Source organism: Chiloscyllium plagiosum, unplaced genomic scaffold, assembly GCF_037043375.1.
Source record: "Chiloscyllium plagiosum isolate Xiang-an unplaced genomic scaffold, Cpla_swu_hap1 HiC_scaffold_15, whole genome shotgun sequence".
Classification (NCBI taxonomy): Eukaryota; Metazoa; Chordata; class Chondrichthyes; order Orectolobiformes; family Hemiscylliidae; genus Chiloscyllium; species Chiloscyllium plagiosum.
The window spans coordinates 39,210,818-39,234,696 of record NW_028270153.1 but is presented as its reverse complement, the minus strand read 5'-3'; the positions used below and the strand labels follow the sequence as shown (position 1 = coordinate 39,234,696).

At 38.0% G+C, this 23,879-nt stretch overlaps 1 protein-coding gene across 1 annotated transcript in view; it reads left to right on the top strand.

Moving 5' to 3' along the window:
- Positions 1 to 19,104, top strand: part of jph2 (junctophilin 2) — a 105,465-nt gene extending 86,361 nt beyond the window's left edge. Inside the window, exons 5-6 of the mRNA XM_043710295.2 lie at positions 4,431 to 4,523; positions 9,328 to 19,104. Of these exons, the coding sequence (XP_043566230.1) occupies positions 4,431 to 4,511 (81 nt within the window). The 3' untranslated portion in view covers positions 4,512 to 4,523; positions 9,328 to 19,104. The remainder of the gene's footprint in view (positions 1 to 4,430; positions 4,524 to 9,327) is intronic.
- Positions 19,105 to 23,879: the final 4,775 nt, after the last annotated feature.

The following is a 23,879-nucleotide window of genomic DNA, read 5'->3' as shown; positions in this document are numbered from 1 at the left end:
TATCCTCCACCACCTGGTTCCATGGAATAGAACACATTTATCATGCCAATAGTAGTTTGATGTATTGAGTTAAATGATGGATCAGATCTTTTACTATGTTAAGACGCAAGCTTGTACCTTTATGTTTTCCAACATGCGTGTAAGTGTGGAGAAGTTCCCTATACTCAATTTAGTGAAAAGTTTAGTGCAGTGGAGGCATACTATTGTATGAACTATCACAGAACAAGAATAAATTTCACCATGAATAATAATCTTCATGTTCGTAAACCTAACTCCATTAATCATTTGAAATCACTGGATACTGATCACTGATCAAAATGGTCTTTCTATTTGTTGATATACTAAAGATCCAGTTTCCTTAAATTCAGAGTAGGAAAGCATTAAAAATGCTCCAAGTGACTTAAAGATATTGTGAATGAGCTGAAATCTACAATCTGTTACTTCCAGCTCTACTGAAGAGCCCAGCACCAATACTGATTGATCAGAATAAAGTAAAAAAGTAAACATTAGGCTGCAACTGTTGACATTTTGTCAAGCTTCATGGAAGGTTTCTCTCAATGAGGCGAAGTGAGTTTTCTTGCATTAATTATCCCAAGCTCTACTAATTAACTATGCACCACCTGCCTATGGCATCCCTTGTCAGATACTAACCAAATTCTACCAGGAACTGGAGGAACTTGCCACTGCCGGGATAACCTGGAATAGACCAGCATTCCTAACACAGACACCATCTTGGAACCCTGACTGTACACCTGGTCATTAGCACTCTGGAGTTTCCTTTCACTGTCAGTGGTTTAACACTGCCCCAAATCCAGTACTTTCACAACACGGAGGTGGCACGGTTGACACTTCCATGCACTTACAACTGTACATTTCTATCCTAATCACTGCTTAAGCATCTAACCACACTCTCACCATTCTGTAGCTGTATCCTTTCTCAGAATCCTAACTAAGTGACAGATACTCTGTCCTCACTGCCCACTGTAATCTTATCATTATTCACACTGGGGACATCATGGACAGAAATATATTCAAATAGTGCATGGCATAAACTTTTATTTGCAAAAATCAATAGAAATCGAGCAAGTAGAGACTGCATTCCCTGCAGGTACAAACACACTGTGCTGGCATGCTGAGCAATGTCTGGTTATTGCACCCAGCTCTCATTACTGGAAACAGGTAACAATTAAATCCAGCTTAGTTTGTAGCACCTGACTCAGTTTGACTCTATCATGTACAAGTGATCTTCCTCCCGTTTGATATCCTCCTCCTTCTCCTTGGAAGACTGCTCCAGCTTTCTCACACTCTTAGTTTTTATCAGATTCCATTGTTGCCTGCTTCAGTTATACGTAGTATGACATGTAAGATTATGTAGCACACACTGCCCTGAATATACTCAAGGTCCCCACCAGCCTATTGTCTGCTTCATCATGACTTTGGTCGATGAACCGGCTACATTGCATCCACGCTTGGTTTCATTTGGTGGTGGCGGGGCATTGGGGGGACATGTTACATAATGGAATCTTGCTCCAGTTGATCAGAATAGCAGTCAGTATTGCTGAACGTCTCTTCTTAAATGAAGTAATTTAAGTACAGCCAGGACTTTTGTGATGCAGTGAATGTATGTTCCTATCTCTGGACTAGGAGACTCTGGGTTCAAGTTCACTTACTTCAATGATATGCAGTAACATCTCTGAGTAGGTTGATAAGAAAATATCTATAAGTATGCCTTTCTTTAGAGTCATAGAGGGTTTACAAAGGGTTGATTAGCTGGATGGCTGGTTTGTGATGCAGAGTGATGCCAACAGTTGGGATCAATGATGTTGCCGTGTAAGACTGTCTTTCTCAATCTCCCCTTTTCTGGAATGAAACCACGTCCAGTCATCTCTGTCTAAGAGAGCAGCCCTATTGTTCAAAATAGGACCATGGGACTTTCCCTTTACTTGACGTCTACAGCACAGAGTCAGTACTGGTCGAAAACAAGCACCTACCAATTCTATCTCCCATTTCCCAGCATTAGCATGCTTGGCATTACAGGGGCACATCTAAACACTATTTTCTATTTAGTAACAGAAAGATAATTTTAGATGTTTATTCTTCTCTGGTCATATTTGATTAAATTTAGAATTTATGACTTATTTTTGGAATGCCCAGAAAGAAATACAAAATGGTTAAGTATAAATTTTAACTACTTAAAAATGTTAATTTTATCATATTGGAGAAATTTGAGCTTCTTGTAAAATTATAAAGCTATATATATGAAATATTTCTTCTTAAAAATTATAAATTGGTGCCCATTATGTTGCAGATCTCCAGCAAATTGGTTGGGCCACTTTTGGAATACTGCATTCAATTCTAGTCTTGCTGCTATAGGAAAGATGTTGTTAAACTTGAAAGGGTTCAGAAACGATTTACAAGGAAGATGCTGTGATTGGTGGGTTTGAGCTCTAGAAGAGGATGAATAAGCTGGGGCTATTTTCCCTGGAGCTGAGGGGTGATCTTAGAGAGCTTTATAAAATCACAAGGGGCATGGATATGATGAATAGCTAAGGTCTTTACCCCAGGGTAGAGGAATCCAAAACTAGAATGCATAGGTTTGAGATGAGAGGGGAAAGATTTAAAAGGGACTTAAAGCGTACGTTTTTCACACAGAGAGTTGTGTATATATGGAGCAAGCTGGCAGAAGAAGTGATAGAGGTGGGTCAATCACAACATTTAAAAGGCATCTGGATGGGTATCTGAATAGGAAGGGTTCAGGATATTGGGTCAGTGTGGATGAGTTGGACCAAAGGATCTGTTTCCGTGCTGTATAGCTCTGAGTTAATGTGACTCAGCATTAATTATGAAGTTAGTATACTGTTTAAAAATCCAGTTATGCCTCATTTACATGATTAAGTTTATCAGTGGTTTTTGCAATGAGAAAAACAGAGGGGAAGTTCTCAGCAGTTCCTTGATTATTCAGATGACAGTCTGGGGATGCCTTAACAGCACACTATGGAGGAGCACAGTCCATATTATTCTAAGCAAACTGTCAATTTTAGAGGCATAATAACAGCTAATGCTGATAACTTTGCTGTCATTTACCATCGCAAACTTGTATAAAATCAGAAGAAATTTGATTAATATTTTCAACTCTGTAACAAAGTTGGTTGTAACAATAATAAATTTTGCTCACAAAAGTTTGAGGTATAACATTCCAATTTCATACAGAACTGTAAGAGTTCTGCTTCCTCAATACGTAGTATAGATGCTCCTTGTAAAAAGATAGAGATATAATTTAGCTAAGTCCTTACTTGTTGACATCAGTTGTCAGAACAAAATACTGCTGGTGTTGAATCAGCTCAAAGTACTGGTCAGCTTGCTGGCATTATTTCAAGCTCTGGTCAGAATACCCATTTATGCTTTGAATATCAATTTACCTGGGGCTTACTATGAAATACCTCAGTGCCCAATGACAGACCTATCCTGTAATAAGCATGACTGTACTAACAGAACCTTCGTATTGTGTGCCCAAGTCAGGTTACCAAGTCTATATGGAGGTTTGACTTGCTTCTAAAATATGATCACCAGGCAGATTGTTTCCGGAATTATTTCATGTTCAAAAACACACAACCTATCTTTTCCTCAGGAAGAATAGAAATTTAGACCTTAATAGAAAATAGATATTAGATAAACATGAGTTTGAGCCCTTTTTGGATGAACCAATTTGCTAGAAGTCCATGATTTGTGGCACAAGAAATACAAATATCATTGTATTGCCATTATCCTTCTGGATGCATCCTATGTCCTGTTCAATTATGCTTCATCTCAATTTATGTAAATCTTATTCTGTATGGGAAATATTAGAGTATTAAAGTGTTATATTTAATAGCATCATGCCAAAGTTAACAATAGCATTATTTTCACATGTAATGTTTACAGTAAGTACTTTTAGTGTGTGATAGTAAGTTAAACTTGTAGTGTTGAAAGATATTTGAACTGCAGCACTGCTTTAACTAATACCATATGTTGTTTAAAATATCCAGATTGGTATTGCAATGAATATATTGAAAGGAAATAGACAAAGTGTACTTGGTCTTTTCAAAAATATTTTTAAAGCCTTTATATGAACTAAACCTGTGTCATGATCTATCTACTGCTTTAGATAATCTCTTTGCAAGCATGTCAGACTGTGGGAGGTTGGATGGCTAAAACTCCAGAATTTTGAATTACTTTTCTTATTACAGGATCCTCACAGAAAATAAACAGTTTAGTTTTGGAATTGTATATAAATAATTGGCAAAATTAAATACTTATAGAATATAAACATCTTAAAACCATTATTTGCACCTATTTGAAATAATTAGTGACAGCATGTTACAATCAACAAACTGTACATTTTGTTGTACAATACACCCAGAATGTTGACGAATTATTTATGTTTATTTCAGGGACCTAATACCATTATGATTGCCATGGTCATTCTGTTGAACATTGGCCTAGCTGTCTTGTTTGTTCATTTCCTAACATAACTTGTTTGTAAGGTAAGAACCAGATTTTCATTCAGATAACAAAGCAGTAACAAAAACAACTTATGTTTATGTAGCACCTTTAATGTAATAAACATTCTGAGGAGCCTCACCTCAGTGTTACAAAACAAAATATGGCAGCAAGCCACTTATGGAAATATTATGTCAGGTGATAAAAACCTTAGGTCAAACATGTGGTTTTAAGGAGTTTCATAAAAAAAGGAAAGCAAGGCAAAGAGGTGGGGAGGAGGTAGGGCAAGATTCAAGATGTTGTGGTTCTGTTCGCCGAGCTGGAAGTTTTTGTTGCAAACGTTTCGTCCCCTGGCTAGGCGACATCATCAGTGCTTGGGAGCCTCCTGCAAAGCGCTTCTTTGATGTTTCCTCCGGTGTTTATAGTGGTTTGTTGCAAACATTTCGTCCCCTGGCTAGGCGACATCATCAGTGCTTGGGAGCCTCCTGCGAAGCGCTTCTTTGATGTTTCCTCCGGTGTTTATAGTGACTATAAACACCGGAGGAAACATCAAAGAAGCGCTTCGCAGGAAGCTCCCAAGCACTGATGATGTCGCCTAGCCAGGGGATGAAACGTTTGCAACAAAAACTTCCAGCTTGGCGAACAGAACCACAACAACGAGCACCCGAGCTACAAATCTTCGCAAAAACTTTGAACAAGATTCAAGATCTTAGGACACAGATAGCTGAACACACAGTCATCAGTATTGAAGCAGTTGCGATCAGGGACCATAACAGTCTGGAATTAGAGGAATATAAATACAGAAGAACCTCAATTATTCGGCATTCAGTTATCCGAATATCGGATTATCCGGCAAGATCGCAAAGTCCCAATGCTGGGCTAAACTATGTTATCCTACATTTAATTATCTAGAATTTGATTAACTGCCCACCTATGTCCTTCAGATAACCAAGGTTCCTCTGATTCTTGAAAGGTTGAGACTTGACAAGATTGCAGACATAGGGAGCGATGACACTTGGGGGATTTCAAAATAAGGATGAGAATTTTAAAATTAAAATATTTCTTGAGCAGGAGTCATGTAAGTTGTGAGCACGGGTGAACGAGATTTAAGATGCTCAGTTGTGCAGCAGAAGTTTGCTAATTTCAGGCTTATAGAATGAAAAAATGTAGGAGACCAGGCAGGAATATATATTGGAATAATCAAGTCTGGAAGTAATAGCATAGAGGAAGATTTCAGCAGTAGACAAGCTGAGACAGGATTTTTGAGTAATGTTATGGAGGGGGAGAAAGGCAGTCTTGGTGATGGCATGACTGAGGTCAGCAAATCGTTTCAGGGTACATGACATCAAGGTTGCGAACAGACTGGCTAATCTCAGATTGTTGCTAGGATGAGAGATGGAGTCACTAGCTCAGGATCAGAGTTTAGAATGGGGACCCAGTATTTAATTGGTGGATATTTTGGGCTCATACTGGTTGTCAGAGAAGCTGTCTGAAAATTTAACCAAGTAGAGATGAGAAAGGTAAACCTCGATCCTGTCAATGTACATCTGAAAACTAACATTGTGCTTTTAGATGATGTCAATGAGAACATATGAAGATAACAACATCAGAAATGCCCTCAAGTCCATTCTACCATTCGGCAAGATCATATCTGATCCACCCAAGGCCTCAACTGCTCTTTCATGCCAACTCAGCAGAGCTGCCAATTGCACGATATTTCAAAAATCTATCTACCTCCTCTTTAAATACTTTCAGCGACTCATCTGCCACAACTCCTTGGGGTACAGAATTCCAGAAACTCATTACCCTCTGGGAGAAGAAACTCCTTTGTATCTGAGTTTTATCTGCATGTCGGCTTATTTTGTAGCTATGTCACCTAGTTTGAGATGCTCCCACTGTGCATTTACCTGTTAGAATCTTGTATCTTCATTCTTCTAAACTCTAATTAATAAAGATCTAACCTATTTAGCCATTTTTGACAACCCCTTCATCCCAGGAATCAGCCCTGTGAATCTCTTTTAAACAGTCTCCAAAGCTACTACATCCTTTTTGTAAATACAGGAGCTGCAGATACAGCCTCATCAACACCCTGTGCAGTTTTAACAAGACTTTTTTTGTTTTGAAACTCCAAACCACTAGCAAGAAGGGCCAAAATCTAACTTTGTGTTTCATGCGGAAGAGCACACAGATCCCTCTGCATTGTACGTTTTTTGGAATCTCTCTCCATTTAAATAATAATTTGCTTTTTGATCCTTCCTACCTCACCACATTTAACTCCATCAGCCAAAATCTTGTCCAGTCACTCAACCTATCTAAATGTCCTCAAAATAACATCCTCCTATCTATTTTTGTATCATCAGCAAATTACACTTTGTCCCTTGCTCAAAGTCATTAATATGAACAGTAAATAATTAGGACTGATCCTTGTGGTACTCCACTAGTTACATCTGTCAAGCCTGAAGACGTCCCATTAATCCTAATTCTCAGCTTTGTGTGTTAACCAATCCTCAATCCACACTAACATATTACCCTTAATACCATAAGCTCTTTTCTTTTACAATAACATTTATGTGACACCTTATAGAACATCTTCTAAAAATCCAAATACACTACGTCTACCAGTTCTCCTTTATAACTCTGCTTGTTATATCCTCAAAGAAGTCCAGAAAATTTATTAAAATGATTTCTCTTAACCATGTTGACTTTGATTATGTTAATCTTTTCTAAGTGCTTTGCTGTTTCTTAAAAATAGATTCTATCATTTTCCCAGCAATAGATTTTAGGCTAACTGTCCATAGTTTCCCGCTTTCTGTCTCCTTACCTTCTTGAACAAGGGTATTTCACATTCCTAGAATCCAATAACTTCTGGACTATTTTGTCCAATGTTTCCATTATTTTGACCAATGCTTTGCAGGCATTTCCTTTACAACCTTTGGATGCAAGCAATCAGGTCCTGATGACTTGTCTGTCTTTAATTCCATTAGTTTGTCAAATGTTTCTTCTCTTGTAACAGAATCTGTTACAAAATATTTTCTCTCATTAACACCTTGTTTGTCTGTCCTTCAGAATTGCTTCCAATAGTTTCCCCATTACTGAGATTAGACTGACTGGCCTGTAGTTTCCAGGTTTATGCCTTGATTGCTTTTTGAATAACAGTACCACATAGGCTGTCCTCCAGTCCTCAGGCATCTCTCCTATGACCAGAGAGGAATTTAAGATATTGCCAGCATCCCTGCGATGTCCCCGCTTGCCTCAATCAACAGCCTGGGATACAATTCATCTGGCCCAGGGGACTTATCTAATTTTCAGCTAACAAGATTACTCAGAACTTCCTCTCTGTCTACACTACCTTATTTAATTCTATCATAGTTATTCTGCCTCTCACTAATGAACACCAACACAAAGTATACATTCAGAACCCTGTCTACATCATCTAGCTCCACATGTAAGTTACCACTGTGGTTCTTAATGGTCCCTATTCTTTCCCTTGTTTTCCTTTTATCTTTAATGCACTTGTAAAATAAACTAAGATTTTCCTTTATTTTATATGCCACCACACTTTAATGCTCCCTTTTTTTCTGTCCTAATTTCCTTTTTAAGTTCCCCCCTGCATATTCTATACTCCTTCACATATTCTGTTTAAGCCCTTAGTATCTGCCATAAGCATCCCTTTTTCTCTTTATCCAATTCTTTATATCTCTTGTTATCTAATGTTTGCTGGATTTGTTGGCCCTACCCTTTAGATTTATTGGAACAGGTTGTCCTGTACTCCATATTTCTTTCTTGAACGCATCCCACTGCTCTGACCCAGATTTACCTAAAAGTATCTGTTCCCAGTCCACTTTAGCTAAATTACTTGTGATCTTATTAAAGTTCCCACAATTTAGAACTTTGACTCCAGGCCCATCTTTGTCCAGTTCCATGATAATCTTGAATCTAACGGAATATTGATCGTTGTCTGCAAAATGCATCTCCAATAAAACTTCAACCACGTACCCAATTTCATTACCTAAACTTGAGTCCAGGACATCTCTTGTAGGACCTCCAATATACTGACTTTAAAGGTTTTCCTGGATGCAATATAAGAATTCCAGTCTGTTTAAACCTTTCATGGTTAATGTTGAGGAAATTAAAGTTCCCCATTAACGCTCCCTATTACCCCTCCCTGCAATTTGCCTCCATATCTGCTTTTCTATTTCTCTGTTAGAGGGCTTGCAGTACACTTCCAGCAATGTAATTGCTCCATTTTGGTTTTCCCTCTCCACAGGTGTTGTTCCCCTCTCATTCAAATCTGCCATTATCGTCCCTCTCCTCAAAATAATACTCTTGACCTCACAGTCCTTGTATAAACATAGAGAGGGGTGATAATGCCAAATTTAAATGAGAGGGGAAAAACACCTGCAGAGAACAAACTTGCAATGATACTGGCCAAAAGGATGTTAGGGAGATATTCAATGATGATTGGTTTAGTGGGAATAAGATCAATGGAACCAGAGGTGGGTTATAAAGACAAGATAAGCTTAGAGGGAATATGAGGGAAATAAAGAAACTATGAGAAAAAAATGAGAGCTCAGGGTATGGTAGGATGAGTATTAGAGGAAGTGCGCAAGTGGGAGGAAAGCAGCAGAACTAGTAGATCAAATGGTCCATATCTCCGTGACAAAGATGTTGACAAACTCCTTGCACTTACAATTGCTCCACAATATGTTTGGTCCTTTAACAATCTTTATTTGATTCAGTTGTAAAATAGAAAAGCCTAAGGTTTTCTTATAACATTTTTAGAAATTTCCTCTTAATTTTCTCTTAAACCAAGAATGATGTCACTCAAATTCTTTGTGTTCGTTGCAGAAGCTCTTGTGGTACTTTTTCTGATGAGAATAAGGAAGACGACTTTTGGAAAGTTAAACATCCTGCAAGACCTGACACAGAAAGACACTGCAGAGTCTGATTTTACTGCTCCCTTTTGAAGAATTCCCTGATCTGTTTTCTGTCACCAGTTTGTGCCCTACAATTTTGGAAATGAGATACATTGGAAGATCTACAACTGACCTGAATTTATTTGTAGAAACTAACAACTGCCTTACCTTATGTCTGTGTTTATATAATACAGTACTAGCTGCCAAGGATTGTGCTTGAAAGTTTGGATTATTCTATTGTATAAAGGGAGGGGAGGAGAGGAAAAGATTCTCGAAAAGAAAAGGTTGACTTAGTTAAGGGAGATCTTACTCACATATTTTTGTAGGTTTGATGACATTTTTGGTTAATCTAGGTACAATGAAAAAAAATTAATATGAACATGACTGTATGTACTTAACTCTTAAGTCTAAAAGATTTAGGGCTATATTTTCCTCTGTTCATTATTCCCCATGAAAAATGTAAAGTGGTGTTCCCCATTTTATGTGCACTCTTTCCCCACTGAAAATAACAGAGGACATTACTTCCTTAGAGATTGCCTTTTGGAAGAAGAGATTGTGGATGCTTTGCGCTGCATTCATAGGCCTTTTTATATGTCATGAAGGGAAATATTGGTCTGTCGTGAATTTTTAACACATTGTTCTCTTTCTCTCTGCATTACAGTCCTAATCAGATGAGTAAGAGAATTATGATTCATGTTTGTTGCATGTTTGTCAATGAACTATTTTTCATAATATTTTAAAATTAATTATGCCAACTACATACTTAAGTCAGTATTTATTTTTGAGCAATGCTGTCATAAGCTAAATGAAAAGGGAATGCACAAATCTGCTTTTAACATCGTGAAGCTTTCAGAATTAAATTTATTAAAAATACAAGGAAGACCAACACTACTTTGCAACAAATTTAATACTGCTTTACATTTTGAATGCCATATTACATTTTAAAAAACACGTAATTGCAGTTAGTAACCATATATTTTTGACGAAATTTTTTGGCACATTGAAGCTGTACAACTACAAGATACAAATCACAGACCTTGTTTCTCTTTAAGATTTTTTTAAAAAAATGCCTAACAGTATTTCTGTCAATGCATTCAAACTACAGTCTTGAGCCTAGACCAGCCATGTCACAAAGTACTTGCTACTTGATTGCTTTCAGGGTATTACCCTTTCCATTTTTGTGCTGAAGTACAAAATCTTTTGAGCTTTTTTTTCTTGCTTTTCTCTGCATGTGTGCACTTTGTAGAATGATAGCATAGGTGATTTTAAATTTTGTTTTACATATGACAAGGTATTTATGCTTTTTGTGTGGATATACATTCAGGACTGTTTTACCTTGTAAGATTTATATGAAAAAAGATAAAAGTACCTCAGAGATGCATGCTTCTCCAAAATTTTGATTGAAATGCTTATTTAGTATTTTCAGGTCTTGTTACAATGTGAATAATTACACCAGCCACACTGAACACTTCCAGATATTTAAACAATTTCTATAAATACGTTTTGGTAAATATTACCTTGTTGGGTGTTACCACCAGAAGGATTTTTGTGGGAAATGGTCCAGTAAAGAAATGTGTATTTATAACCTGAAACACACGATATTTTTAAAAATCCTCCATAATTTGAATATCCAAAACATCATATCGTATTCTGAGTGTCTTTTTTACACTGCCTCGTGATGAGACAATGAAAGTGAAATGAATTGAAATTAATGTAATTAGACAGTTATTACATTAAACAGTTTTGACATTGTAAACTGAGGGAAGTTTAGTTCAGTCACATGTTATCAGAAGCATGAGGATTAGTGCCTTAAATTACAGATATTTCTTAATACACATAAAATACTTCAAATTGTAATTTTTAAAAAATCTCATTGATGTTCTGAGTTTCAAAACTCTATATTAGATAATGGGAATCACCATTGTCTGACTTAGGATCCATAGGTACAGGAAGTCACATGATTAAACCTTAAGAACTTGCTGGAAAATGCACTAACTTTTAAAGGTTATAAACCAGAGTGAACCTAGCATATTCCAAAGCCCCAATATAATGGTACTTTCTATAATATTTAATTTCTCAATTTGAAATAGTAGAACTGATTTAAATTTTGACAATATTGTTAAAAATGTGTAGTTGCAGATTAGTCACCCCACTATGAAATCTTCCCAATTATCGTTGCTTTTGACTCCGGGTAAAGAGCACAACTGGCTACAAGCCTGTGACCACCTATTTTCTACTATCACTGAAAGGTGAGATCACTTGGCTGTTTGTTTAATTTGATGATTTTAATCATGCTGGGACTGATTATAACTAGCTGAGATTGGCATTTATGACAAGGTAATACCTTTAGATGGATTTGGGAAATTTTCTTGTTTTCTGGCAGTATTACATTGCAGTTTTAAAAGGGTCTTCTCACCCAACACCCAAGAACCTGCCAATTTCAAATGATAGACCTGTTTATTATGCAAATTAGGGTACTATGACCAAGTTAGGACTTTGATTTCAATTTCAAGGGTGACATGGTGGGAGAATTCATTGCAGTTCAATCATGTTTTTTTGCCTTTCAGCAGTTTAAACAGTGATCTGTAAATGGATTAATTCCAGAAGCTGCAAGGAAACTTTTTCCAAGTTAAATTTGTGCAAAGCCAAGAAGAACTGTGGTTCTGCCCATAGGTCCAGAAAGAAATTACAAATCAGCGATGGTGTGAATTTACCTCCCTGACTTTATCTACATCTCCCCTGTAAGTTGCGGCAAAATGTGCATTGAGTCTTCAGCTTCCCTTTGTTATACATCTAGAGCCAGATTTTTGCAGCTGTGAGGACTCCAGGGACTTAAAACTACCAGTGGGAGCTACATATGAAAGTCCTGCCATGCCTCCCCATTTCCAACCGATGTCATTACGGCAGTGTGGTATAGGAGTCAGGATTTGACTCAAGCATGAGCAATAGTTAGGTAAGGGGTAAATGTAGGGGTATGGGTGGGTTGCACTTCAGCGGGGCGGTTGTGGACTTGTTGGGCCGAAGGGCCTGTTTCCACACTGTAAGTAATCTAATCTAATCTAACAGTGTTATGTTCAAACTGATCCCATTTTCATGGCCGCAAAGGCACTATCCCACTGTGTGAGACTTACAATCCTTATAAAGTATGTAGCATTGTCAAGTTAAATGGCCGACTTTTTACAAATTGAAACTGCAGACTCATGAAATATGAAGCAAAAACAGAAATTGCTGGAAATTCAGCAAATCTGGCTGCATCTGTGAGGAGAGAACAGAGTTAATGTTTCAAGTCCAGTGATGTTTCTATTCTGAACCAATTCTGATGAAGGTCCTAATGGTTAAGACAAAACTGGTTTAAAATCAGAACAGGAGCAAGCCTTTCAAACAATCTGAATGGTCCCGAAGAGTCACTGAACTTGAAACATTAACTCTATTTCTCTCTCCCCAGATGTTGCCAGACCTGAGGGGTTTCTCTAGCACTTCCTATTTTGTTGAGGCAAAAAAGATGTCTGCCAGTGTTTGGGAGTTAAAGAAAATCTGCTCGAGCAATGTGAATTGTTGTTTTTAGAGTATTATTAATGATAGGTGGTAAAAAGCAGCCAACCATTATCATAATTTGGGAGGGGGTTTAAGTTCATAGTTTAATTGACAGCTCAATTTAAATAGGTTATTTAAAATTCTGTCTTTGTGCAATTATGAATACAAGTACTTAATTCTTTTGTAGAGAGGATTAAGTACTTGAGGAGTTTCAAATGTATTGATGGGATTTGAATGGACTTTTTATACACTGAAATCTGCAACAAAGTTTCTAGAACTTGTTTAATTTGAACATGAACTTCTGTAGTCTGCCAGTGTTGGATGCTCGATGAGCTGGCGTGGAAGATGTAAAGGCAAAGGCCAGCAGATCAGGGGCATGGGTTAGCATTGGTGCTTTTAGAGACCATGGGTGGTTCATGAGGTGGCATTGTGCCATAAGAGCTCTTGAAAGTCGGTGAGTAGAGACTGAGGGAGTATTATGAGTGGGAGAAAGATGCTGTGCATGGCAATGGGAATTGGGTCGGAACTGTTAAGGTTAGAGGGCCTAATGGATTAAAATAAACTCGGACAAAATTCCAGAGAATAGAAACAAGCCTTTCAAAGAGTCTGTATAGTGACACTCCTATAGCCCTTGTGGTCACTTCCAATCTGCTCAATTCCACTCCAGGATCTCCATTACCCTAATTTTTCCCACTCCCTGCTGCACTGCCCCACACACACACACATACACATGCGTACATACCCTGTTGAGGCATATGCTTTCAGGATATAGTGAGTTGAGCTGGGAAATTTCCCAAATTGAATTATTGATATCAGGCAAAATGCATCTCGGGTTTCCCACAGGCAGGTGAGGAGAGGCCACTGTTCAGTCACTGTTCTCCACGATGCAACTGGCTGGAGTGTTTAAAAATTACTCCTTTATTTCCTTGTAAGGAAGCATTTTTGGAATCGTGCATGATGTACTTCAATTTTGAATGCCATCAGTTTTTTTTAAAAAAGCAAACAATCTATGGGCCTTGATTTCTGCATTCCCATTAAAAGTTACCCTGATAATTGTCACTTAATGTCAAGTGCCTAGACATCCTGCCAATTGCTATGATCAGTATAAGTACTGCACACAGCAGTTTTGCAATTGAACATTGAAGTTTCAGAATATGGAATCTAATTTTAACATGTTTTTCTTTTCATGTGTAATTGAATGCCACTTTTTCGGTCGAGGTGATTGGAACAGGAACTTCTGATAAGTAAATATAACCCTTTAATCTAAACATTATGCAGAAATCAAGAATAGATTGGCTAATAAAAAGCAAATAAAACAGGTTAAGAATTAAACTGATTCTAAAACAGCTTTGCTGAATATTTCAATGAAGATATATTTTTTTATTTTGTGGGATCCACAATGAATTACAATAATGCAATTGTGATTGAACACACAAAATATTTTAACAAGCTGCAAGTCATTATTTCAGTTTGACCTGGTAAAGGAAATAACAATAATGAAACATTTTTGCTGTGCGGGTATCTAACAGATACTGCCATTAGCTAGGCCTGCCCTTGCATGGTACGTTTCCAAAATACTTGTGCATCAAGTGCTAAATGTGTGAGCTGATAGTGGTGCAGGGAGAGAAACAAAGGAACTGGGGCATGAGTGAACAGGGCAAGAAACTGCATACTGGCTTTATCAGATTAGATTGTGATCTAAACATTACAAGAACTGAGAAGTGAGCGTATGTTGAAATCAATGCCAAATAATTTCCAGGAAGAGAAATAATCAGAGTGGGTAAGAAGGTTTGGATAAAAAGTGAGGAAGAAAAGAATTTTACTTATTACAATTACTAAAAACTATTAAAGCCTGAAGAGGTGAGTGTCATTTTCAGAGAGGGTAATTAGCATTAATACTTACAATTTGTTAAAGGGATACTTAAATTGCAAATGACAAGACAACTTCTGGTGGAAGTTCAATTCCTAATAACTGTGCAAACACCTGAACTTCACATTGGTCAATATATTGTCAGTATGGAGATTGACAGTGACATGCCATTTTGTGAATCAATGACAGAGCTGAATATCTTGGATATCAATTATTGGATCACTGCATTAAATAGCCAGAACATTTTCATCTGACATTGCTGTGCCACGTATGGATAAATAATGGTGAAGGTTATTCCCATTTAATTTGCCCATAAATTATAGCCTGTTGAACATTTTGCTATAATCTAGGTAGACACCAGTAACTTATTTACAAAAAAATGAAATTAAAAATCCCATTAATATACCCAAAGAAGAAAGGCATTAAATTGCACAATTTTAAACTTTTTAAAAAATTCATAGAGGAGTGAAACAAAGCAAATACTGTTTTGACTAACTGCTTTGGTTATCTCCATTGCTGTAGGAGTTCCTCCTGTGTAGTGACTTAATCCCAACCACCTTCAGCTACTTCATCCATGACCTTCCCTTCATCATTACATCAGAAATGGAGTAGGGTTCACTGATTGCACAACATTAACCACCATTCACAACTCCCTGGTACTAATGCATCTGTGTCCAATTGTAGCAAGACTGGAGCAACTGTCAGACATGAGCTGATAGGTAGCAAGTAACTTTCTGATCACACAAATACCAGACAATGACCATCTTCAACCAGTGAGAATCTTGTCATTTACACTTTTCATTCAACTCAATCCAAGACTATCAACACCTGAGGATTACCGTTGGTCAGAATACAAACTGCACATGCCATATAAATTCATGGCTATAAGAGCAGGTTAAAGGCTGAAAGTTCTGAAGCAAATAACTCCTCTCCTGATTTTCCCAAAGCCTCTCCAATTTTCTGCAAGGCACAGATCAGGAGTATGATTGAACACTCTGCATTTCCTTAGAAGAGTAGATCCCAAAAAGCTAAAAAAGCTTGACACCATATAGGACAAAGCAGCGGCCTTGATTGACAATTGATTCACAACCTTCAACATTCATACTCTCTGTCACTGATGCTCAGTGATAGCAGTTTGTGCCATCTACACAAGATACACTGTACCAACGTAATAAGCTTCCTTTGACAGCATCTTCCAAAACTGTGACCTCTAGAAGGGCAAGGGTTGCAGAAGCATGGCAATACTAACACCCAGGGAAAGTTCCCCTCCAAATCATACACCATCCCGAATGTTATTACATTGTTTTTTTTTCACTCTCATTAGGTCAAAATACTAGAACTTCTTAACAGCACTGTGAGTATAAACATCATAAGGATTACAGGGTCTGCAAGAAAGCATTTCACCCCTGTTTTTCAGAGGGAATAAGGGATAGGTAATAAATGATGGCATATCCAGCAATGCCCAAATCCTGTAAACTAAAAAAAACACATGATCAACATGCATTAAACATGAATTAACAGGCAAATTGCTGTTGGATTATAATCTGTAAATTACACATTAAGTGGCAATTATAATTAAGGCCAAGATTAGAGTGGTGCTGGAAAAGCACAACAGGTCAGGATGCTGCCTGACCTGCTGTGCTTTTCCAGCACCACTCTAATCTTGATTCTAATCTCCAGCATCTGCAGTACCCACCTCCGACTAATTATAATAAAGGTACATCTAACAAATTGGTTTAGCAGTCTTGCACACAGATCAGATCAAACAGATGAAAAAAATTGAAAACTCTTTCTTCCTTACAACGAATTTCATCTCCTTCTCAGACTTCTCCTCACCCCAGCCATAGGGAGCAGATCTCCAACTAAAAGAAACAACAGAAATAATTAACCTCTTTGCTTATACTTAGCTTCTCAGCCTAACCTCTGTTTTATTCATGTTGCCTTTACTGAACCCTGAACTCACCAATGCAACTACTGAACTCGATAGCTTTGCATTATGTGAATCAGTTTCAGTCAGTTCAGTTTTGGTTTCAGTTTTTGTTTCCTTAAGAACTGTGAATTTTCTTGCCTTGTTCCCCAAATGAGATCTATCTTTAAAAAAAAATGATAGTTTGAAATTGAGATTCCATCAAAACATACAAGCCCATGCTTTTTATTTGGCATTATTTTAGGACCAGTGGTAATCAGACCCATGGTAACTGATTAGAAAATCTAGGCCAAAATCTTTAAGATGAGATTTCAGTTAGTTTTGCTTATAAAACAATAAAGACATACATTCAAGATAAATTTGTTCCAATTATGTTTATACAACTGATCAGACCTTTGCAAGAAAATCTGACTTCTGTCAATCCTATTGGATTATGATACAAAGCATGAAACTAAAGAGTATTTTGTATTTTGGTGTAATAAGATACTTTGGACTCTGAATGTAATATATAAGATAATCTTTGATCCTGCTGTAGTAGATCTGCTCCAATGATTTTTGTCACTTAAAAATGCCAAGTACTGAGTGTAAAATGAGAATTTTAGGTGTAAATTAGCTAATTAATTCAATTAACTAAATGGTTCCATGTAATTTCTTACTGCTTATTGATTATCAATAGACAAATAAATTAGTGATACTGAGAATATCCATGCATATTTCATGCTGTTTTCAAACTCAAACATCCATTAACTTACTGTGTAGTAGTCTTCTCAGCAGAATATGCTGTATTAAATGTTACCTTATTTATTTATGTTAGAATACATTCACCATGTAGAAGTTTTAATGCTTTCATATGACTGTAGACAATTAAACTTTGTTCTCTTTTTTCTGTTACTGTTGCTAGATATGAAACAAAAATATTTTAGGTCTATGTTCCACTTATGCACGACCTTTTCATGAATGTTATTCATGTTTTAAATCTTTTTCTGCCTTTGGACAGAATTTAATCACCTATACAGAAACCTTGAAGTATAGAAACAAGGAGATATTGCAGTTAAATAGGATGTAACAGTGTTATATGTGTTTATTTTTCTTGATATATAAAAATCTGAGGAGCCAAAAACCAGTTTGTACTTTGCTACAGAAAACAGCAATATATGTTTTGTATTTTTAACTGGCTGAAAACAGCAGTGACATAAAACACTCTGAAGTACAGCCTGTGGCCATTTTTTGATATTGACATGGATTTAAACTTAATATAAACAATGTTTAATCTATGTTTATTTATTATATTGCATGTGTAGCTCAGGCCGCCAGGATTTTAAGTTTCATTATTTCTGCAAAAGACTAAAATAATCAATTATATAAGTAAGCTACTGTAATTTCTGTGGTTACTTAAATAAGTGTTAATTTCTTGTAAATAATTTTATTGGTATGAAATATTCTTCTGATTAGAGCAACAATAAAGTCTTTAACAAAATAACCAACAAGAAAGAAATGATTTGATATCTAAACCTGAGAAGTGACCTTATCAGTTAATAGGTTGAATTCTATAAATTAAGCCTTATTGGCATTAGGCCTGGAAAACCGGAGTTTAGTTTTCTGTTGGCTTAATGGAAACTTGAAGCTGCATTAAGTTTACACGATGTCATTGAGGTAGAGGCAGCCTGTTATTAGTTCAGACTTAGGTCAGATTTAGTTGGATGTTATTTGTTCATCATTACTACACTGGGGGCAATAGATCTTTTGAAAGAAAGTCAATAAAGCAACATATGTAAATTTTAGAAGGTCCACATTGAATCCTTTCGAACTTTTGATGTGACAGAACAATTTCAAATTCCTTTATTAAATTTTAGTGCATTGTACATTTCAGGGTTAGATACAGTTAGCCTTGCCTGTGATATCGCAGGATGTTGGTATTGACACATGCATAATGAAAGGTCTGAGACTAATCACTGAGAATGCTGCACAGATAGAAAAAGAATAAATTATGCCAAAACTGAAACTTTGTCTCAAAATTTCCCCTACAAATAGTAAGGTTGCTGAATAGCATTGGTCATTTATATTCATGGTAACTTCACACCCAAATATTGTATTAATTTTGCTTATAGTGTGTGTATATGTGTGCGTTGAACACAAATTGAAGTCCGAGTGTTCAATGAGCCTCAGTTCAATTATGTTGCATCAGTATGCCTTTCAAATGAAAAACAAAATATGTCTGATTGAGGCTCCACAGACTAACAAGATGGCATGAGCACTATAAACACTGTACAAAATTAATCCTGCTGGTTTACTTTATGATGATATTAATGTGTTTTCTTGTTCAAATGAACAGTTTCCCTTCACTGTTGCTTTTAAATAAACATACTTTTCATTCCTTGTTTTTGTATTGAACATTTGTCTAAAATTGCCAAATAGATTTGTTTAGCAATCTGCAGAGTTAACTGAGCTCAGGAAGAATAGCAGTAACCATAAATAGCATTAACATACTTGAAACAAGGTGAAATAAAAATCTAGTCTGGATTCTCACTGCCATTTACCATCTAGTGATTCACTATTAGAAGTGCATTAAGTGGTAAGTATGGAGTATTTTATCCTTGGTATCCTCTTCCATTGTCAAATAGTCATCATTCAATAACAACGTTCACAAGATACAAGTGCAGGTCATTGGGCAATCAGCATTAACGTAGCCAAAAGCAAAGTTAATACCTTTCTGAATCTGCACTTTCCTCCCTAAAAATATTTATTTTCTGACTGCATTCCCCAAAAACTCAAAAGCTTAAATTTATAAAACAATTGCAACATGGTAAAAGTGCTTCACAGTAGCACAATTAGGGAAATTTATCACAAAATCATATTTGTTATGTGGTCAGAAACTTGGTTAAAAAGGTAGTTTCTAAAGAGCAAATTGAAGGATTGCGGAAGTTAGGGCCCAGGCTGATCAAAGCACAACTAACAATGGTGAAGTGATGAAAAATACAGAATGCAGTACTCCATATGGACGTCTTAACAACTAAAGTATCACATGCACTCTTACATTTTAACTCTCAAGAAATAAAGACTAAATATTTTTAACACCTTGATTTTGCTTCAACTGATGTCCACGGTGAGTAACAGATAGTTGAACAACAGCATCCGGAGGGTACCACAAGGCATGTCTACAAAGCGTGCATTCTCAGCACCCTCTGGTATTGTCCTGAAAGCTGGGCAACATATTCTAGGCAAAAGTGAGGTTGAATAGCTTCCACCTTCACTATCTCAGACTAGTTCAGCATCCCTCAGCAAGGTCACAAATACCAGAGAGCGCTAATTCCATCAGCATACACTGAGTACTAAGCCAAGAACATCTGTATTGGCTTAACTACATTCTTTGAATGAATGACAGCCATATACTCAAACTTTCTGTATGGTAAGCAGATAACATGGTCATGATCTGATGGGTATCCTTACCTTCTTATGAGAATATCTGCAAGTGAGAAATGAATATGGCAAATATTAACACTGATAACTGGGACACAGTCACTAATCATGATCACCAAAGACTGACTGAAGCGCATTGGAAGAGGAAGCAGAAACAAAAATCTCAGCTGGATGGGAAGAGGGCTTAGAGAAAATGGGATAGTAAATCATGCACTATGTCAGCCCACTATTTTCCTCTGCAGCAAATGCAGGAGAGACTGTCACAGCAGAATGGGACTCCAGAGTAAAACCAGGTGATGCTGAACAGAAAGTTGACCATCAGGGTCAATAAAGATGAACACGATGTTCATGTTGCAGCCACACTTGGAGTATTGCATACAATTCTGGTTGCTGCACGATAGGAAGGATGTAAATGCTTTGGAAGAAGTTCAGAGGAGATTTACTATGAAGTTGCCTGAAAGGTGTTATGAGGAAAGGCTGTTTTTGTTAGAGCGAAGAAGGTTGAAAGGTGACTTAATTGAGACATATAAGATAATCAGAGGGTTAGATACGGTGGATAGTGAGAACCTTTTTCCTTAGATGGTGATGGCTGGCACAAGGAGGCCTAGGTTCAAACTGACGGGTGACATATATGTCAGAGGGAGTTTCTTTACTCAGAGTAGTAGGGGTGTGGAGCGCCCTGCCTGCAACAGTAGTAGTCTCGCCAACTTTAAGTGTATTTAAATGGTCATTGGATAAACATATGGACTAGAGTAGAATAGTGTAGGTTAGATGGGCTTCAGATTGGTCCCACAGGTCGGTGCAGCATCGAGGGCCAAAGGGTCTGTACTGTGCTGTAATGTTCCACATTCTATGCATATGGCATCAACCATCAAATGAAACAAATAATCTTTTTGAGTCTTTTGGGGTGCCTCAGTGGTGGTTTTTAAAAATGCTTGTTTCTTCACTCTAATAACTTGAAAGATTACAATTTTTAATGATTTATAACAATATTAGCTAGTGTCAAGGTTTACTAAAAGTAATATGGATTTTTTTTCCAATTACTAGTGAAGTTCAGTGGTTTCTCATCAGTGAAAGGAAAAATATCTGCCTTTTATTTATCATGTCCTACATTAATATACTTCCAGGCTAAAGACATGGGAACCAGAACTAGTTATCCCTGTAATCAGACTGTTTCAGTATACCCATTACACAGACTTTTTTTTAATATTCTTTCATGAAATGAAATTGTCCTTGGCATGTCCTGAAATTCTCTCTCATCCTTAATTGCTCTGGAACCAAAAGGCTTACTAAGTCATATAAAAGCAGGGATGTACTTCTGAGGCTCTATAACGCTCTGGTCAGACCACATTTGGAGTATTGTGCGCAGTTTTGGGCCCCATATCTCAGGAAGGATGGACTGGCCCTGGAGCATATTCAGAGGAGGTTCATGAGAATGGTCCCAGGAATGAAAAGCTTTACATGTGAGGACTCTGGGCTTAAACTCAATGGAGTTTAGAAGGATGAGGTGGGGGGGACGGGATCTAATTGAAACATACAGAATACTGAATGGCCTGGAGAAAATAGATGTTGGGAAGATGCTTCCATTGGTAGGAGAGACTAGGTCACGAGGGCAGAGCCTTATAGCAAAGGGAAAACTTTGCAGAACGGAGATAAGGAAATATTTCTACAGCCAGAGAGCAGTGATTCTGTGGAATTCATTGCAACAGAGAGCTGTGGAGGCCAAGTCATTGAGTATATTTAAGACTGAGATAGATAGATTCTTGAGTATCAAGGGGATCATGGGTTACGGGGAGAAAGCAGAAGAATGGGGTTGACACACTTATCAGCCATGATTGAATGGCAGAGCAAACTCGAGGGGCTGAATAGCCTAATTTCTGCTCCTATGTCTTGTGGCGTTATTGTCATTACAGAATGGAGTTAATACTTTGCAGTGGATCTGGAGTAACTTTTTTTTAATGCATTCATATGATGTGGGCATTGCTGGATAGTCTATCATTTATTGCCTGTCTAAAGTTTCCCTTGAGAAGATAATGGTGAGCTACCATCTTGAACCATAGAACATAGAACATTACAGCGCAGTACAGGCCCTTCGGCCCTCGATGTTGCGCCGCCCTGTCATACTAATCTGAAGCCCATCCCACCTACACTATTCCATGTACATCCATATGCCTGTCCAATGATGACTTAAATGTACTTAAACTTGGCGAATCTACTACCGATGCAGGCAAAGCATTCCATACCCTTACTACTCTCTGAGTAAAGAAACTACCTCTGACATCTGTCTTATACCCATCTCCCCTCACTTTAAAGTTGTGTCCCCTCGTGTTTGCTGTCCCCATACTTGGAAAAAGGCTCTCCCTGTTCACCCTATCTAACCCTCTGATTATCTTGTATGTCTCTATTAAGTCACCTCTCAACATTCTTCTCTCTAACGAGAACAGCTCAAGGCCCTTAGCCTTTCCTTATAAGACATTCCCTCCATCACCCTTTCCAAAGCTTCCACATCCTTCTTATCATGTGGTGACCAGAACTGTACACAATACTCCAAGTGTGGCTGTACCAGAGCTTTGTACAGCCGCAATATAACCTCCTGGTTCCGGAACTCAATTCCTCTATTAATAAAGGCCAAAACACTGTATGTCTTCTTAACACCACCAAGGATATATTTCCCTCCCCTCCCCTATCAGCATTCCGTAAAGACCACTCCCTCCGTGACTCCCTCGTCAGATCCACACCCCCCACCAACCCAACCTCCACTCCCGGCACCTTCCCCTGCAACCGCAGGAGGTGCAAGACTTGCGCCCACACCTCCCCCCTCACCTCCCTCCAAGGCCCCAAATGAAACTTCCATATCCGCCTAAATTCACCTGCACCTCCACACACATCATCTATTGCATCCTCTGCACCCGATGTGGCCTCCTCTATATTGGGGAGACAGGCCGCCTACTTGCGGAGCGTTTCAGAGAACACCTCTGGGACACCCGGACCAACCAACCCAACCACCCTGTGGCTCAACACTTCAACTCCCTCTCCCACTCCACCAAGGATATGCAGGTCTTTGGACTCCTCCATCGCCAGACCACAACAACACGACGGTTGGAGGAAGAGTGCCTCATCTTCCATCTAGGAACCCTCCAACCACAAGGGATGAACTCAGATTTCTCCAGTTTCCTCATTTCCCCTCCCCCCACCTTGTCTCAGTCAAATCCATCGAACTCAGCACCGCCTTCCTAACCTGCAATCTTCTTCCTGACCTCTCTGCCCCCACCCCAGTCTGACCTATCACCCTCACCTTGACCTCTTTCCACCTATTGCATTTCCGACGCCCCTCCCCCAAGTCCCTCCTCCCTACCTTTTATCTTAGCCTGCTGGACACACTTTCCTCATTCCTGAAGAAGGGCTTATGCCCGAAACGTCGATTCTCTTGTTCCCTGGATGCTGCCTGACCTGCTGCACTTTTCCAGCAACACATTTTCATGTCTTCTTAACAACCCTGTCAATCTGGGTGGCAACGTTCAGGGATCTATGTACATGGACACCGAGATCTTTCTGCTCATCTGCACTCCCAAGAATCTTACCATTAGCCCAATACTTTGCATTCCGATTACTCCATCCAAAGTGTATCACCTGTCCACATTAAACTCCATTTGCCACCTCTCAGCCCAGCTCTGCATCCTATCTATGTCTCTCTGCAACCTACTATATCCTTCGTCACTATCCACAATTCCACCGA